This window comes from Excalfactoria chinensis, chromosome 12, assembly GCF_039878825.1.
Source record: "Excalfactoria chinensis isolate bCotChi1 chromosome 12, bCotChi1.hap2, whole genome shotgun sequence".
NCBI classification, from domain to species: Eukaryota; Metazoa; Chordata; class Aves; order Galliformes; family Phasianidae; genus Excalfactoria; species Excalfactoria chinensis.
This window is the reverse complement of record NC_092836.1, coordinates 11,304,910-11,323,565: the sequence shown is the minus strand read 5'-3', so window position 1 is coordinate 11,323,565 and position 18,656 is coordinate 11,304,910. Positions and strand designations below refer to the sequence as shown.

The following is an 18,656-nucleotide window of genomic DNA, read 5'->3' as shown; positions in this document are numbered from 1 at the left end:
GAACATTTGCATACATCTCAGCTAAGCCAGGCATTGAGTCTGTTTGTACAGATGTGTTTTAGAGTCCAGAATTCATTCCTTTTGCTTACAATTACATATGATGTGTAATTGTACTGCTAAGAACTGGGAATGGAAAAGTGCTAAGAATACTGAAATATTCCCTTCCTTATGTTAATGACATTCTAGTTGGAAGAATTCATAAATTTTCTGCATCCAAGAATGAGGAATAAAACAATTATACACAACCATGAAAGATATTTTATGCAAGGGAAGTTAAAAAATATACAACTTTCTGAATACTTTGCCAGATTGCAATAGAGTTAGGAAAGAGTGCTTAAACAAGCCCCATATCATACAAAAGCGCAGACTTTTAAATTAAGATTTACCCCAGGGAGGAAAGATTACCTGATTAGACATCAGCGTAGCCACACAGCTGTAAAAAGAGTCCAGCTGATCCGAACTTACACCACTTGATGCTGTCTCCTGGGTGAAGAGGCCAATAACCTTTTGATACCATGTATTCAGTATCTTCTCTTCTGCTTTGGAACAGCTTAAAGAGATATCAGTCTTTAGAGATTCGCAGTCAATTGGCCCTTTTAATCTGGAAAAGGAAGTTTCAGCCTACTGTATAAACAGATCTTTTAATGGAGTAAAGTAATACTAGTGCTACTCTGTATTACAAAGCCAACTGTACTTAGCAGAGAGCAGACTGAGAACCCAAGCATCACTTATGCAGCCTTAAAATAAATTAAAAATCACCCCAAGCCCCAGAAAATAAAGTTACCAAGAAAAAAAACAAAAACGAGGTGAAGACAATAAAGATCCGAGATTGAAAATAAAACTCAGTAACTGATGAAAAATAGCCTGAATAAGAAATCTGATCCAGTTCAACTGGACCTTTAATGGACATCACAGCATAGAGATCGACTAAATCATAAGGAGATCTTAAAAGAATTACAGGAAAAACATGAACTACACATAAAATGGCTGACATTACCAGAAATGTAAGGGAAAATAAACAAATTCATTACAGGGGAAAAAAAGCACCCCCAAAACACATTAAATAATGGAATTCCATAAACTTTCTTGTTTATTGGCTTCAAAAATCTGTACTGGTTAATAACTCACCAAAACTGACTTTACCTGAAACTGAAAAAATCCGCTAAAAGAAAGGTAGAAAATTCAGCATAACCGAAATCCAGCAAAGTTTTCATTGTGGGGTGAAGAATGTGCAAGTTAGAGAGGATCCGTTTTTTTGCTTGGATAAAACGCTTATGCCACGGACTAGAAAAATCCAGGCCTCTGAGTAAATAAACAGACAATGAAATAAAAATGTGTGAAGCACTCAAGTAATAACTGAATAAAACAGATAAACAGTAGAAATGCTACTGAGGTGCCATAAGCATGTCTCCAGTATTAAACAGCAGAAGGTAACCTGTCTAATTCTCCATATCAAATCATCTCCTTCTCCTGAGCCTTTATCTACGTATACTTCTAACTTAAGCAGCTGCTAACAGGAAGTATTTATCATCAGCACCTAGATGGCAGACATTCTAATGTTCCAGAAATTGTACAACTGTATCCTGTCTACCTGACTTCCTCTTCTGCTTTACAGAGTACAGCATTTCTCTGCTTGATGTCAAAGGTTTCAACATAACACCACAGTCGGAGGAAACCTCAGCACTGGGTGCAGTTTCAGTGTGTCCAACTACTGCACAGTGTTGCTGCCTGACCGTGAAGCATCCCACACAGTATTACACCATAAGTGTCCATGCAGCTCAGTTAGCATTTCTCATGTGTAACTGAATGGTCTTTGCCTGTGGGTAATGTGCTAACTTAGTCCACTCACAATGGTGATAAAGGCAAAGGTTCCTCCTCTTCATCTTCAAGTCCTTTCACATCGGGCTTAATAAGAACACTCCGCACTAGGAAAAAACAAACCAAAAATGTATGAGTATGTTCAATAGGCACTGTACTGCCTAAGTCGTTCTCCAAGATGGATGACACACAGTGAGATGGAACTGTGTCACCCAAGCCTTCAAAAACAACAAACAAGTAACAACAGGTAAAACACACACACAGACAAAAACCACCCCCCAAAAACAACATTTCCCCAAAATAACTCCAAATCACAGCTTTTGCTAAATACCCATAGAGAATCAGGTCTTAATTCCAATCACTTCACCCCAATCACAAAGGTAGTATATAAATGATTAAGAGAATTAGTGGCAATTTTGGTCAATATAAATACAGTGGTGTACTATAACTATATTACTAAAGATACCATGAAGTTAGTCGCAGTGTAAATTGTTTGTTTTCTTTAGCGTGTTTCTAACAAGATCAGCTTTCACTAAAATCCTATCAAAGTGGCTAAAAGTTAGTTACAAAAAATGTAAATACAGGATACCAAGGATTTCAAAGCAGTACTCCTGCAAAATTGGAACTTATTAATCTTTTCTGAATATAATACATCATATCATAGCTTACATGTATGACCACACAGGCACGTGGAAGTTGTTAAATCTTAACACGCACTAATGATAGTACTGTGCAGTTTGCAGTACTCACCCATGCATCTCTTCATACTCTTTTCAAAATCCCTTATTATCTCCCCTAAAAGCTCTTCAACTAACAGCTTCCTGTCCTTGCCTTCCATGAGTGACTGTGGCACCAGGGTGAGCATGGACATCAGCCACTGCTGCTGAATGGGAACCACTGGATTACTTTGCACACACTTCTTCATAAAGAGATAGTTGATCTGAAAGGACAGACTTATCAGAACTCTAATAACAAACTACATATTTCTTTCATTAGGTTTCACAGTGAGGTCACTCTTTACTTACTATTCTTTACTACTAAGGGCAGGGGATATAATCATATATTTTACGTATTCACTGACTTGCACGCTAAATACTACTCTAAAGTTGATGGAATGGTCTCAGTGCTCAAACACGAAGCACTGAACTTTTCAGTTATCTCACCTGTTTCTCTGATGAAACCCATGATTAACAATAAATCATTCATCCTGTTGTTCATACTATTGTACAAACATTCATCTAGCAAAGATTAATTGCAAACAGCATGATCTGTGACCTCAACTGAAAGTAAATCTGAAGCCTCTTAGAATATTCGGTAAGTAATGATCTTCAAGGAAGGTTTTGATTAAAACTTCAATTACTGATGGTCATAACATGTCTTCTCCAACAGAATACTTTCCTTCTGCTGGACCACAAGACAGGATTACCACTTTTGCTTCCCATCCCGTTTTTCCCTGTCCAAAATTACTGCAAAGGTTTTTCCTCTTTAGCAGGTACAAATTCCACACGGCACACTCAGCTCCTCTGAACAGTGGCATCATTCACTACTCCACTCTCAAAATGCAGAACCAAGAATTTGACTCACTCGTTGTTGCTTTTGTTCACTGTTCATCTGCATAAAGAAAAGAAAGAACTCCTAATGTACCAAGTACGTTAAGAAAATAGACTTGTATCAGTATACGTATTAGCACCAGTTTCAATGGGACTACTTGAGAATGTAAATCCGTTTATGAAGTATTAGGAATGGACACAAGTAACTTTAAGTGAATATTAAGAATAAAAGCATAAATGTCCCCAAAATAAAGCACAAAATAAGCAGTAGGGGCAATATTAAAGAAATACACACTTACAGAGGCAGGTAGTTCTGGGACTGAAGGTGCAGAACCTCTGTGATATTTTTCCTCCATGGATTCAGAATAGACTTCTAAAGCTCGATCAACTCTAAAGTAAAATGTACAGTCAGAAGGGCAGCAAAAATAACAACGTTACATTAAAAACAACAAAACGATCTTAACTGATGTAACCCATTTTTCCATGTTTGAAGCACTCTTTGCAGATTCTGCCTTCCGTGATAAAAAGAACAACATTTGTCCTAACCACAATCAGAACGTACATATATATTAACAGATCTCTCCAACTTCCCAGTGCTCCTGTTGGGATTATGTGTACTTTTTCTCAAAACAACTACAACAGACGCTGTCCAAAAGTATTGTGAAAATAAATAAAGCACAGAGTGGAACTCCCAAAACTGTGGGAATAAATGGGAGGCGTTACTTTTGGAGCAACCTGGCAGCTGTGCACCTCAAGCGGCAACACAAAGCACCAAGTTCATGCGCAAATGTATTAAGATTAGTGACAAAGAAGCCTTTTAGAAGTAGATCCGTGTTTGGATTATTCATAGGAAAGAAAGTAAGCGATCCAGACATTGGTGCTCTTTAATATTTCAACAAATACCCTTCTGCTATACCTCTGAAATGGACAAACACCAGTGTTATTTCTCTAATGGCAAAAGTACAAGGTTTCTTTCATTCAAACTTCAACATTTCTTGAATTTCAACACTCAGCGTTTTACTCACAGTAACTGATTAAGCATTGCTTGCTGTTCTTTGCATCTCCGGTACCTCAGCAGCTTATTCTGTAATGGTGACGTATCTGATGCAACCGCTGAAGGCAAAACAACGGGAAGAAACGAACTTCTCACCGTCTTTTGATTGGAAGATGCTCCACCTGAGCGTGGCATCTTAAAACACAACAACAAAGCAACACGAGAATTATTCAATTACTCACAATTGAGCAATTAACAACATGGTGTAGAAAGCAGCACAGCGCTGTGGGCTTATCACAGACAGCTGTGAGGCGCTGACGGTGCTGTGGTGAGCCCGGCAGGACTCAGCTGGGCGGGCTGTCCGCGCTGCGGGCCGTTCCCTTAGAAACGAGACGCATAAACTCGAAACTGGATTTCAACAGCTTCTATTAGGGGAAATGTGGAGCTACTGCCCGCCTCAGCAATTAGGCCTGGAAGGGAACGAAAACGGGGCTGAGGGACACGGCGACAGAAAGCAAGCTGAGCCGAGCGGCAGTTCCTGTCAGAGGTTCCCCGCCTGTCCGCATTCAGTGAGGGCTGAGGCTGTAAGAACAGCGGGCGAGCTCTAGAAACACCTGAACGCCTTCGTAACGCAATTCAGCAGCCCGGAACGGTTTGGAACGAGCGGAAAACGAGCACGCAGCCCAGGTACCCGGGGCAGAAGGCGCACGTAGGCAGCCTGCCCCTTTCTGTACCTCGTGTGCAGAACCGACACCCTTGGCAGACATTACGGGGACGTGAAGAGTTCTCCGGGCGGTTTCAGTTCTGTGAAGAAGGCAGCTTCGTGCTGAAGGCGGGCAACGCAGCGCTCCCCGCTCAGCCCGCCTTCCACAGCGCGAGAGGCGCAGCGGGAAGAACGGCAAGTCAAGTCCGCACAGCCCGGCGCTGCCCGCGCGCCCAACGCCCGCTGTGAGGCGGTGCAGCGCCGCCCCGGGGCGGGCACGAGCTGCGGCCGTTGTGAGCGCCGCCCCGTGGCGCTCGGCCGTGCCCTGCCGTTCACTTCCGGCCGCTCCTGCCGGAAGCGCCGCGCCGGCTCCATGTGGCGCGGGCTGCGCGCCGCCCTGGGCTGGCTGGGCCGGCTGGGTGGCGGCGCGGCTCCTCCCGGCGCTATGGAGCCCACCGAGCGCGCCGTGGTGCGCTGCGTGCCGTCCGAGCCCAAGCTGAGCCTGCAGCTCGTGCTTCCCGACGGCAGCGCGCGGCACATGCAGCGGGACCAGGCGGAGCCGCTGGGCCGGGCGCTGTCCCGCATCGCCACGAACGCCGCGAAGGGCCGCGCTAAGGCGGGCAAGAAGAGCAAGAAGCCGCGGGCGGAGGACGGCGAGGCGGGCGAGGCGGAGCTGCCGGAGGTGCGGCTGTTCTCCCGGGACGGGCGGGCGGTGCCCGAGGAGCTGCCGAACGCGGCGGCCTGGCAGGACGGCGCCGTGCTGCAGGTCGGGGCCGCGCGGTACCGCGTGGAGCGCAACCCGCCCGCGCTCACCGAGCTGCGGCTGCCGCGCTCGCTGCTGGCCGGCTTCCCCGTGTGCCCCAAGGTGAGCGCCGAGTTCGCCGCCCCGCAGCACTGCCTGTTCCGCTGGTACCGCGAGCGGCCGCCGCGGGGCGGCGGGGAGGAGGGCCCGGCCTGGGAAGAGGAGCGGGAGCCGGAGGGCGGCGAGCGCGTCTTCACGCCGTCCAACGCGCTGGTGGGGCTGCGGCTGAAGCTGCGCTGCACGCCCGGGGACGGCGCGATGCGCTTCGGGCCGCCCGTCGAGGTGGAGAGCAGCGGCCCCGTGGAGGCCGGGCCGGGCGTCTGCACCTTCGACGCGCGGCACCTCTACACGAGGAAGCTGTGCGAGCGCGGCTCCGTGCGCGCCGTCTCCTACAACATCCTGGCCGACACGTACGCCCAGACCGAGTTCTCCCGCACCGTGCTGTACCCGTACTGCGCCCCGTACGCGCTGGAGGTCGACTACAGGCAGAACCTGCTGAAGAAGGAGCTGGCCGGCTACAACGCCGACCTCATCTGCCTGCAGGAGGTGGACAAATCCGTCTTCACAGATAGCTTGGGCCCGGCTCTGGATGCGTTCGGGCTCGAGGGGCTCTTCAAGATCAAGGAGAAGCAGCACGAGGGCCTGGCCACCTTCTACCGCAGGGACAAGTTCAGCCTCCTAAGCCAGCACGACATCGCGTTCAGCGAGGCGCTGCTGTCAGAGCCGCTGCATGCCGAGCTGCGTGACAAGCTGGGCCGGTACCCCGCGGTGCGGGACAAAGTGCTGCAGAGATCGTCTGTGCTGCAGGTACCTGCGGGCAGCGCAGCACAGCCGGCTGTGGGGCAGTGTTGTGGTTGTGGTGTGACCCTGTTAGCTGCGGTGGTGGTTGTGCACGGGGCAGGGGAGTGCAAACACAGTGCTGACAGTCAGGCTTTAAGTATCTTTACGTAGGCAATAATGTAAAACTTAAGAAAAAATGATTATTAGTAGTGGGGCAGCCTGCAGAGCTAATATTAGTCTGTCAGGAGTTCCAGAAACACTCTTTGGACTGGATTGCCATGAAAGCACAAGCTAACTAATGCTTTAAAAAAACATATATATATATATATGTGTGTGTGTGTGTGTGTGTGTGTAGCCTCTGTTTAAAACTTATTACATATTTCTTTGTCTTAAAGGTTTCAGTCCTGCAGTCTGAAACTGATCCTCCCAGGAAGCTTTGTGTAGCTAACACCCATCTCTACTGGCATCCAAAAGGTAACTTTCCTACATTCTTCCTTGTTCTTTTGCAGCTGTTGCCTTTTCTTGTACCCCATTCCCTACTTCAGAGATCCAAGCCTGGCTACTAGATTTAATCCTCCTTGCAGTAAGATTGCTGTCTAAATGAGCAACCTGAAAAGTGCCTCCACTGATTTTAAGTAACATATTTTTACGTCTTTAGGTGGGAACATCCGTCTCATCCAAATTGCTGTAGCTTTGTCCCACATCAAGTACGTAGCATGTGACTTGTATCCTAATATACCTGTCATATTCTGTGGAGACTTTAATAGTACACCATCATCTGGGACTTACGGCTTTATTAACACCGGTGGCATTGCTGAAGATCATGAAGATTGGGCCTCTAATGGAGAAGAGGAAAGGTGCAATATGCCTCTAAGCCATCCTTTCAAACTGCAGAGTGCTTGTGGGGAACCTGCGTATACAAACTATGTTGGTGGCTTTTATGGATGTCTGGACTACATTTTCATTGACAAAAATGCTCTGGAAGTGGAACAGGTCATTCCATTGCCAACTCATGAAGAAGTAACAACCCACCAGGCTTTGCCAAGTGTTTCACATCCTTCAGATCATATAGCACTTGTATGTGACTTAAAGTGGAAATAGATCTGCTTTTGCATCATGTTTTTTGGAGCTTTTGTACAAATATTTCAGCTGTAGAGTTTTGAAAATTGGGTCATATACCCTCTTACAGTTTTTTAAAGGACAAAAATTGTTGAAGATATGAATTCAGTCTTATTTATGTGTACAAACCAAACTCTGCTTAATTCAGAGCCAGATGCAGTAAGAAATGACTGTGGTTTGGATTCATTCAGCCTCATTGCGATCACTGTCACAAGACAGAGCTTTTAAAATAAATACAGAAGCTGACTTTATTAGCCAGTCTTTTAGCAAGTGACGTGATCTGCAAAGAACATTCTTTGATTATCAGTGAATGGTCTTGTTCAGTCAACAGCCATGTTAAGCTAAAGATGATGATCAACTTGGAAGCACTTTGCCCGCTTAATATGGGTAGCAAGGGTCACTTAAACACTCACTGGATTCTAGGTGTAGGTTGCATCTACTGTTCCATCTGTTGTCTATGGTCAGCAGTAGTATTTGAGTTCAGGACAGCCAGCGGGGGGTGGCAGGGAACTCACTACAATCTGTTTTCAGGTGTGGGGAGGGATAGAATAAATGATGGGGTGTATCCATCTCTGCCTGCATTTTTAAAGAAAGAAACAAGTGACTTAAAATGGTGTAAAAAACACTTATACTGAAAAACACCAATACTGTTTTTGTTCCTTGCATGTTGTTCCATGTAGAACTAGTCCAGGTAATCTGGATGTTGGGAAACTTGCTCTACTGGTATCCTTGTTGAATTTGTTGGGAGGGGTATGAATCATTAACTCACTTCTTCTCCCACATAATTAATCCATATGAAACAATCAGCATTTATAAACTCTTCCACTACATCTTCCTCTTTCACCTAATAAGCATTCCTTTCTGACTGTCAGTTCTCACTTGATTTCTTTCCAGTCACAGTTGTCTAGCATGGCAAAGCAAGTCCTCATGTGCAAGTGCAAAAAAGCCCCCCCCCCAAAACAACAGCTTAACCTCTAAGGTAGCAAAAGAAACACTGTTGTAATGCAGACAAGAGAGTTAATAAACATGGTAGGAGAAGGCTTAAAAGACTGTTTAAATGAAAGAAAAATAGTAAGAAAAGGAGAATAAAAATGTAATTCAGAACTTCTTTCAGTTAGTTGGTAACTCTCCAGAACACTAAGCTAAAATCCACTGCTGCATTTCCTTGTAAAATAACACTTGGAGCCTATACTAATATTGAAATGGCCACACAGTTCCTAAGGGGGTTAACTTGGTTGTGCTCAGATCATAACGTTGAGAAACAATATCAGCTGGTAAGGGTTTGTGATAGAATGCTTTTCTGTAAGGGAAGCTAGAAAAGCACTTAAAGGGAGATACTGAAGAACTGCAAGCAAAGAGGACGGCTGAGCCATTTGTTAGTTCATGGATGAATTGTAAGTAAGAATGACTTTAAAATAAGCAGGTGCCACAGCTCACACCCCGTCATTGTAAAGGAAGCTGGTAGCTGGCTTCAGTTGCTGAGAGAGGTAATGATCCAATGCACAGACGTATCGACTTCTGTGTGTGTACTCAGCAACTCATTAAAGCTACAAGCCGAACGTTACCTTAACTCTATCTCTTGGGTTTCTGTTACGCACCAAGGAGTCACTGACTCATTTCAAGAGCTCTGGAATTTCCTCCAGTTATTGGTGCTCAGTAACAGCGTTTCCTAGAAACTTCAGTCTCGTGGGTACAGCAGAACCTGCTTGGAAGCTGCTCTTAACCTAAACCTGCTTGAGCTGAACAGACTTTGGCACTGGGCTTTCTTGGAGGAAGGACAGCAAGATGGGCTTGTGGGATATGAGCTGAGGTGAAATCTGCCATGAAATCGTACTTCAGCTACCTGAAGACAATGAAGACACAAGACTGAGCTGTTTGCATTGGTTCAGCAGACAGAAAAAGATTGAAAAGAGTTAATTTAAGCATTTTGAAACCACAATGGGGAGGGAGGGGACACAGTACCAACTACACAGACCTTATTTCTGGGGGGTGCCCATCACCATTAACACAACATTGATTAAAGCCTGTTCAAGCATTTCCCTTTCCAGCTAACCAGCACCTCCTGCTACAAACCACGTTGTCTTTAAATGCAGAAACAACTACAAGACAGACATGCATGCTTTTCAGGCTGTTTGTACTCGTTTTATTACTGTTTTTGTAACTGTAGTATTTTCATATCTGGACATCTTAAAAGGAATTTTAGATTTACAACTTCAGAAGACACAGAATTAAAGGTCTCGATGACAGCTACTCTACTGCACCGTATACAACTGCCCACCTTGCGCCCCACTCTGTACAGCCCCAAGCAGGGGAAAATGAGATTTATGTTCACATTCAAGCTGCAGGGAAGCTCAGTTTATGGAAAATGAGTATGTGACAACTCACAGCTCGACCACCAAAGAGTCAAGAAGAGCGTACGCAGAACAATACATTTTATCATTTTATTAGGAATAATTCCAAGTGGGTTATGAAGAAACTAATCCATTGAGTTCGATGAATTTTCCAAAATCTCATTATGAAGATATGTCCACCAACAAACAGTAAAACCTCAGCAGAACTATTATACACTGGGCAAAAATAGTCAGGCTGATACCAAAAAGCAACATGCAACGTAAAAAAACAAACCCAAAAAGATACAATATAAAGGAAGACAATCTGCTGAATATTAAAAACAACCTCACCATGAGCTCTTCGCAGCCAGCACAGAACTATTCTACCCATCAAATCCAATTCTCACAAAGGCAAGTTGGGCCGATGGAACCCAAGGATCAATACAATGTTCCTCAGTGCAGTAGATTCGAATAGTGTTTTAGAGCATTTCCTCGGCGGGAACAAGCAGGATTAGGAATTCTTTTTGGCAAGGGAGAGAAATAAATACACGGAATGCTACATTTTTAAATCAGCAGACTGTCTGAGGAATGAAACAGGGCATCAGTCAACTAAAAGTAGCAGGGAGAAAAAAAATTAAAACATTAATTTATTGGGGCTCCAAAAAAAAAGTATTCAGAACAGATCTTGAAGATGTCACAATAACTATATTCAGGCATTTAGGCTAACAAGGGAAGTAGAATCAGAAGATACACTTTTTTCCAAGTTAAGGAGATTTTTACCCAAGCATATTGCTACCTTTGCAACATGTAGCTCGGTAAACAATAATTGGCAACAAAATAAGTTGAAATGCTGTAATATCCTGCCCAAAGATCAGTTCCAGATATTGTAATAACCAAGATGCAAACTAATTTTGTTGTAACAAGCCTAGACCACTTATATCAAACATGTCCCTGGTGAAAGAGTCATCCAGTTCGAGTTAGCGTTTTGAGAGTTCGTTTGAGAGCCAGTCAAGTCCCTCATACAGACCGGTTCCTTGCGTAGCACAGGTAGCTTGGACATACCACTGTTAACACAGAACACAGACAGAAAGCAGTTTACATACTGACCAAATGCAAACGAAGTTATCGCAGTATGTGACGCTCGGATACAAACTCAAACAGTGCTCTTTAAACATAGTTTTGCACCACAGAGTCAATACTGAACAGAGCATTTTCTACGTTTTGAAAAGTATAGACAAAGTAGGTAGGGTTTACACATCATCCAGAAGCTCCACGTACCAAAATACACGTTAGTGCACCAAGAAGAAAAAAACCCAAACTTCTCTTTGTTTTATATGCAGAAAACTAGAAAAAATGCTCTGTTTTTGCAAGACTGCTCTCCTGGAAACAGGCATGCAATTATCAGATTTAAAGGACCTCTAAAGCATCCAACTGTATATAACTTGGTGCACCAAACAAAATGAGCGTTATACAAGGATAGACAGTTTATGTGAAACAACCTTGTATCTCAAAGGGCTGCACAGATGGGATGTAGTTTGTCAAGAAGTATTTTAACTCCTTGCATCTTTGTTGAGGCCAGAATACACAAAGCATTTTGTCCCTGAGGAGAAGTGAGTACAAGGACAGGAGGAAGCCTACCACGCTCCTCAAACACCAGTGGTTACATTTCAAGCAACAGCCTGGAATGTTTGTATTGTTCCAGAAAAAGGTGAGAGAAAACACCTGCAACGTGCTGCTGTACACACTGAATTATACTTACACATCACCTGTTTTAAAGGAGGACCTTCATCTTTGTCCTACAGAGTTTAACAGCAGGTACATGCATCTCTCTACAGAAAAAGGTGAAAGCTTCCCTTGCTTTAAAGGGAGATTAATTTTACAACACCTAATAAAGCAAGCCAGAATTAGCGACCAGACAAGTTTAGCACTTACAGTTCTGTTACGCAGGGACTGCAGACCTAACTTATCCGTCATTTCGCTGATTGCCATGGCATTTGGCAGATCTTGCTTATTTGCAAACAGCAGCAGCACTGCATCTCGCAGCTCATCCTCCTGAAGCTAAGAGAAAAAAAAACAGCCACGTTACTGCATTAGCTCAGTTAAGTACTTCAACAAGCACTAAAGAAGCCCAAGTACTGTTTTAAGCATCATCTGCTTTTTCATTATTGCTCAAGTCACTGGAAGTACATGGTAAAGTTTGCCTTGTACCCAGCAGAAGTTCTTAAAGAAATACTATTTCAATAAGCAGTTTAACTTCAGCAGGACCCTGCTGATGAAACCCACATTAATTAAAAGTCTTCCCTCCCCTCCTGCAATTTTTTAATGCTTTATGAAAGAAAGATTCCGACATGAGTAGTACTTAAGGGAAAGCTTTCTACAGAGCTGCAGCTACTAGACAATGCATAAAGCTGGAGCTCCCTGGTGCACAGAATGCACTGTAAAAACTCCTAAACGCGCTCAGGAATCCAATTCATTCCAAGGGAAAAAAAACGATCACCCCAAAATCTCAGAAAAGCCATTTCCTCTCAGAAAGTACCAACACTCACCATCTTCTGCAGCTCATCCGCTGCTTCCTCAATTCTCTCTCTGTCGTTGCTGTCCACCACAAAGATGAGGCCCTGCAAGAAATTAGGCAGTCTTGAGGAAAGCAAATTGCTTACAAAGTTCTGTTTATCTTGCTCAGGCAACACGAGGTGTCTGTCTAACAACCGCACAGTGAGCACCGATGGCAAAAGTCAGCTAGAACTCTTAGGTTAAAAAACCACCACAAAATAAACCCACAACATTAACTGGAAATGTCAGTCAACAGATCGGTGTGGGAATCGTTAATTTAAAAAACAAAACAAAAAGCACAAAGAACCCAACAAGGTTTCCTACACCAACACATCCCTCCCCTCCCCCCCCTACCCATCCCCCATCCCTTTTCTCTCAGCACTACATCAAACGCAACACAGGAATTGTAAGAAGTGCTTCACCAAATGTTTGTACTATTGTATTACTTCTAGCAGCATCTGTGTTACCCAGCTGCACTCCTCGCACGCACTGCTTCCTCCGGCCGTTCTTATTATACTCTTTAAGACAGCAGAAGCAACTTTCAAAAAGATTTTCAGTCCGGTCCTATTATAAACGGTTATTGCTGAAATAACAGCACTCTGAGCTGCATGTTGTCTGTCTAGAGCTCCAAGTTTTCTGCAGCCAACTATCACCCTTATGCTGCACAGACAGGTCTTGGGAACAATTCAGCATCCAACAGAACAAAACCCCAAACCTCACCACTAAAGTTCCTCAGAAAGTGATTTCTCTCATTGCCTGTGAGCAAAGGAAAGAGTTACATTTATGCCACCAAGATGGTCAGCAATCATGTCAACATGAAACTGTCACTTCCTAAGCAACGAGAAGATATTAAAGACATTTTTAGAGACTCCACGTATGTTTTAGATATTCTGATATGTAAAAAAAGCTGTATACTTCTGATGCTCACTGCAGGACTATAGACATAACACTTTATGTACAAATCCACACCAGTTCAGATAGATCAGCAAAGCCCAGCTAAATTGTTCTTTACAAACTACCAGCTGCTCTGGCTTATTACAGAATGCTAACAGATTCATAGGACTTTGCCCTGGTTAAGCTATGCTCACCACTAAGCTCTGAAACCCTCAGGGTAAAAATAAATACATAAAACTGCTTTAACAAGAATAAGGTCTGGGTACCCCTCAGAACTTGAGGAAGATAACGAGGAACCCTTCTGAAAGGAGACAACTTTCCATAGACACCACATAACATAATGAACCCTTACAAAACAGGTTACTAACAACTGCCATTTCAAAACTCTTACCTGTGTGTTTTGGAAATAATGCCTCCAAAGGGGTCTGATTTTATCTTGACCACCAACATCCCAAACTGTGAAACAAATGTTTTTGTATTCTACCGTTTCCACATTAAAACCTGAAATAAAAGAGGTTGTTAGAAATAGCCAACGGTAACGTTAAAACGTAATTCCAACCTTGCTGAAGATAACTTCAAGTTTCACTCCTGACAACTGAATTCTGACAAGATCTTTTGTGTTTTGGGAGATCAAGAAGTCAGTTAAACCCAAAACACACCATTTTTGGTTGAAAGAACCTCTCAACCACAGATTGCTGAAGACTCCTGGTGTTAGGGCAGAGCACTGCTACTTAAATGGCTCCTGTGGTCCCAAGCATCAGCAGCTGGCTGCAGTCAGAAGGATTCCTGTCTGGGTGTATCTTTGATGTGACACAGATTAAAGAGTGTTTCCGTCATGGCAGTGCCAGGTTATGTGAGTTACCCTGAAGCTGCCCTGTTTGCCTCCATCTCTACGCTAACAGCAAGGACAGCAAATTCCTACGCTCTTCCAAAGCCCATCTCTACAACACAAATTTTGAGCAACAGGAACAAAGACAAGAACTGGTTATGAAGACATCAGAATTTATCTTACCAATAGTGGGAATTGTGGTGACAATTTCTCCTAGTTTCAGCTTATAGAGGATAGTCGTCTTACCAGCAGCATCCAAACCAACTGGGAAAAGAAACAGAAAATTTGTTTTAATTCACAATATGAACGACAGCCTCGTAATTCCAAAGAGAAGCCATTTTAAACGTAGAGTATTAGCTTCGCTTTTGGTTTTCTTTTTTTTCCTGAGAGAATACAAGTTGTTTTCTCTCAAGTCACTGTTGATATACTACAGCTACATACAGTTAGTCAGCTGTTCTTAAAGGCAAGCTGTATGGTAAATATGCACTCCTCACCCAAACCGCAGCCTTAAAGGCATTTTTTGAGCAGCATCACTAACACTGAGGCATATGCTGTAGTTTCCTGAAGTTGTTTTTGACACTTCAGAACACGCAAGAGTAACTTCAAGTGCAGCTCTTTATGGTCTGTACCCAACATAGGGCAATACACCTACAGAAGCAGCAGGTACTAAGCACCTACCACAGCAACAGCCTGTTTGAGTCAGTACAAGTTCTGCCCAAGCAAAACCACCAAACCTTCACTGAAGGATCAAATAACACCCGTACAAGAAGCCAAATGGTATCCGTGCTTGGCAACACAGTTAGATGTCCCATGGTAGTTTCCCACTCAGTGATCCCATACATAAGTTCTGAGTAGTTGCTGACTCGACTACAACCTCTCCCTTAGCGCTGCAGTAACATGAAAACAGAAACCTTTACTCAAAATGAAACCAAGCTTATAAGAAGCTGCCTCCTTCTCAGGGCACCAACTGCTGTTACAGGAAACTCCTACAGAACCCTGGTGCTCCGTATCTCAGTGCTGTGAACACGGCTCGACGTGCAACTGCGGCTGTTTTTGTATTGTTGTTGTGAATAGAAAAGAAAAAATTAGACCCTTCCTCATCCACAGCTGTAGTGAAGCTGCTGGACTCACACTGAGGCCGGCTGAGTGACTGATGGATGCTTTCTTGTGGCTCCACCACTGAGACAGCAGCCTTTGACAGAAGAAAGTAATGCCTGCACCATGCAAGGCATCGGAAACTGCTGCTTTTAGTCCAGTAAAAACACTTAACTCTAAATAATCAATAGCTATCAATGGGAAAGCATCTGCTCACACTTATTTCAGTTTACTGATTTTCCCCCTTGATAGGACAAACAGGTCACAGCACCAAATTTATCCTTTGGGCCTCGGAAACGTTTCTTGTATGGTCCAGCAGCTTGGAAGGCTGCTGCCTCAAGAATAAGTACATTCACATTTGTACTGGAACACGTGATGCCAATCTATGAGCTACATCACCTTAATTTCATGATGCAGAAGTTACTATCAAGATCAAAACCTGAAGTCTTAAACCTCCCAACAACGTGAACTTCCAACCCTGGATTTTCTCCCCAGTCCACCATGTCAGCCTAACAGCCTCCACGTGGACATTACAGCAGTTGTACCACCACGCATTACACAGCTCGAGCTCTAACAGGAAGCACAGGCTTGCACTTGCATTTAAGTCAAACATCCTCTTCCTCTAGAAGGAGAATTCACATCTGCAGCAGTTCCAGCTGCCGTGCAAACAAGCCTTCACTCCTTAGAGTGCTTCATTGACAGCCTGTCAATCACACTTCTAGATATCAAACTTGTTCTCTCTGTCCCTGGGAACATCAGCTCCTCAGCTACCAGCTTCCTGCCTGGATCCTTGGTGGCTGAGTACCGCAGTCACCCTGGCACAAACATCCACACACACTACACCTAAAAAGAGAATACTAAGAACTGAGGACTGACTTACTAAATGGAAACCCCATCAAGACCAATACGTTCTGGCAGTCGCAGACTTTAGATAGCACAAAGCACACCATGTCAGTGCCTCCAACATCAGTGTCTCCCATGATCAGAGGAGGAAGGAGGAGGGGGTGGGAAGCTCCTGCCATCTTTAATTGATTCACAAAGCTCACTCTACATCTACATCAAAAACTGCCGAACAACAACACAGTTTCAAGAAAACACACATGAAAAATGCCAAAAGAATTCAAGTCTACCTTGGTAGAAAAAGAACAAGATTGCAAAGTGTTGTGAGCTGCACAGAACGCACTGCCCAAAGAACCTGGCCTTCCCTCGCCACCCAGTATTTAATAATTACCTCTGCATTTGACGCTTCTGAGTAGCCATTATCTCAGTTAGCACTCACACAACTACAGCAGAAGATAGCTGCACTGCGCAGTGCACAGCGGGCATCCTTCCTTCTTTAGCACATGAAGCCAGGAGCAAAGACTTCTGCAGACACACACACGTAAGATTAGGACTGAGAGAAGGTTTAAGTCAGTTCCAGTGTTCATTCAGACATCTCCAAGCGCTAATACGTGATGTTATCAAGAGGTTCTTCCCTATGTTACAGGCAAATTACACAACCTACAACACAACGCTGCTTCTCAACAGCCAGTATAAATCCTGCACTACCCCCTCCTCACAACAGATGCTCTTCACACTCACCAAAAGCAAGGAGCAGCCTCGTGCAGTGATCCAGCCTTGCACATGAATACAGCAAAAGCCATGAAATCAAAGATGGGGGGAAAAAAAAACAACAACTACAAATCTTTGCAGCTGAACCAGCCAGAAGAAACACTACTCCATAACTCACAGCTAACCTGGATCTGAACTAATTACGTGCCAGTGAGGAAACCGAAACTCTCACAGGCTGTTCTGATGTGCCTGGCACTGTGTACCTGCTTTCATTACTCTGCGGAACGCAGTTATCAGACACCACCTCCCCTTACAGCCGGGCTCACCTGAAGATCTCACACCATTCGCAGTCATAAGGAGTCACACAGTCAGTCACACAGTCACACACCGCTGCCCCAACGCCAGCAAGTTCAGCCAGTTCCCCACTCGGGGCGCAGCTCCGGCCCAGCGGAGCGGCCGAGGAACGCTTGAGGCGCGGGGCCGCGCAGCTGCAGGCACACGCAGGCCGGCAGAGCGGAGAGGGAAAGGAGGAGCGGAGCAGGAAGTGCGGAACGCGGCGGTGCCGCCCGTGACCTTTTGAACCGCGATCTCCCGGTGGGAATCTTCGGCTGCCACCGCTTCGTCTGTTGGGCGGCGCTCGGAAGCGGCCGCCACGCAGCGGATCCGTCCGGCCTCGGGCTGCCCGCCCCGCCGAGCCGAAAAGCGCCGCGCGCCCCCGGCCTGGCGCACGAGGCAGAGCAGAGGCGGACAAAACGCCCTCTGGGAGCCCGCGGCGCAGACCCCGCAGTTCCCGAGCGCCGCCACCGCCGCACGGCCGTCCCTCCCCCCGCTCCGCCGTGCCCGGATCCGCCGCAGGGTCGGCCCGAAGCGGGCACAGCACAGCACGGCACGGCGCGGCACGGCGCAGCACGGCGCGGCCCCCCCACCTCCGCTCGGTTCTCCCAGGCCCCGACGGCAGCGCGGTGCCGAGGAAAGGGCTGCCGCCTCCCGCCCCGTCCCCACCTTCCCCTCCTCCCGCGCTCCTCAAGGCCTCCGAAGGAAGGGCAGAGGAGCCCCCCCCGCTCCGCTCCGCTCCCCACCCCCCGTCGGGCCCGGCCGCAGCGCAGCACGGCAGGCCGGCAGGGCAGCACAAGGCCCGGCAGCGGCAGGCCCCGGCGCTCGGCCCTTACCCATGAGGATGCGCATCTGCTTCTTGCCGAACAGGCGCGAGAAGAGCGAGGAGATGGTGAGGCCCATGGCGGCGGCGCGGGGCTGGGCGGCGGCGGAGGAGGAGGAAGGGCGGGAGCGGCGCCGGGTTCCACTGACGGCCGGCCGTACGGAGCAGGCAGCGCGCTGACCGCGGCGGGGGCTCGGCGGCGCCCACTTATAAAGGCGCAGGCGGCGGCGGCTGCGCGACCGAGATCCGCGCTCGCTCGCTCTCTGCCACGTCACGCTCAGCCACGGCCGCCCGGCTCCAACGCGGACAAAATCGCGTCACGCTCAGACACATCCCCTCGCCGCGGCTCCGCCCTCCGCCGCGCGGCCCAACGGCGGCCTGGACTGCGGCTCCCGGCGGGCACCGCGCCGCCTCCCGCCTCGCTCTCCGCCCTGCGCCGCCGCCGGGCACCGCGGGACGAGCAGCGAGCGGCTGCCAGCCCG

At 46.3% G+C, this 18,656-nt stretch overlaps 3 protein-coding genes across 3 annotated transcripts in view; 1 reads left to right on the top strand and 2 right to left on the bottom strand.

The window, feature by feature from the left end:
- DNAH12 (dynein axonemal heavy chain 12) overlaps window positions 1–5,280 on the bottom strand; it is a 54,899-nt gene extending 49,619 nt beyond the window's left edge. Inside the window, exons 1-8 of the mRNA XM_072347096.1 lie at window positions 5,097–5,280; window positions 4,394–4,557; window positions 3,668–3,758; window positions 3,403–3,429; window positions 2,569–2,758; window positions 1,850–1,925; window positions 1,144–1,302; window positions 406–601 (exon numbers count right to left, since the gene is read on the bottom strand). Of these exons, the coding sequence (XP_072203197.1) occupies window positions 406–601; window positions 1,144–1,302; window positions 1,850–1,925; window positions 2,569–2,758; window positions 3,403–3,429; window positions 3,668–3,758; window positions 4,394–4,557; window positions 5,097–5,129 (936 nt within the window). The 5' untranslated portion in view covers window positions 5,130–5,280. The remainder of the gene's footprint in view (window positions 1–405; window positions 602–1,143; window positions 1,303–1,849; window positions 1,926–2,568; window positions 2,759–3,402; window positions 3,430–3,667; window positions 3,759–4,393; window positions 4,558–5,096) is intronic.
- Window positions 5,281–5,422: 142 nt separating this feature from the next.
- On the top strand, window positions 5,423–9,167 carry PDE12 (phosphodiesterase 12). Its single transcript, XM_072347317.1, has 3 exons — window positions 5,423–6,674; window positions 7,043–7,121; window positions 7,306–9,167. Exons 1-3 carry the CDS (start codon window positions 5,439–5,441, stop codon window positions 7,746–7,748), a joined length of 1,758 nt encoding a protein of 585 aa, XP_072203418.1. The 5' UTR covers window positions 5,423–5,438; the 3' UTR covers window positions 7,749–9,167.
- A 719-nt stretch (window positions 9,168–9,886) lies between these two features.
- Window positions 9,887–18,484, bottom strand: ARF4 (ARF GTPase 4). The gene is made up of 6 exons (XM_072347529.1): window positions 18,188–18,484; window positions 14,556–14,636; window positions 13,935–14,044; window positions 12,643–12,714; window positions 12,029–12,154; window positions 9,887–11,160 (listed from the first exon to the last, which is right to left on the bottom strand). Exons 1-6 carry the CDS (start codon window positions 18,252–18,254, stop codon window positions 11,074–11,076), a joined length of 543 nt encoding a protein of 180 aa, XP_072203630.1. The 5' UTR covers window positions 18,255–18,484; the 3' UTR covers window positions 9,887–11,073.
- Window positions 18,485–18,656: the final 172 nt, after the last annotated feature.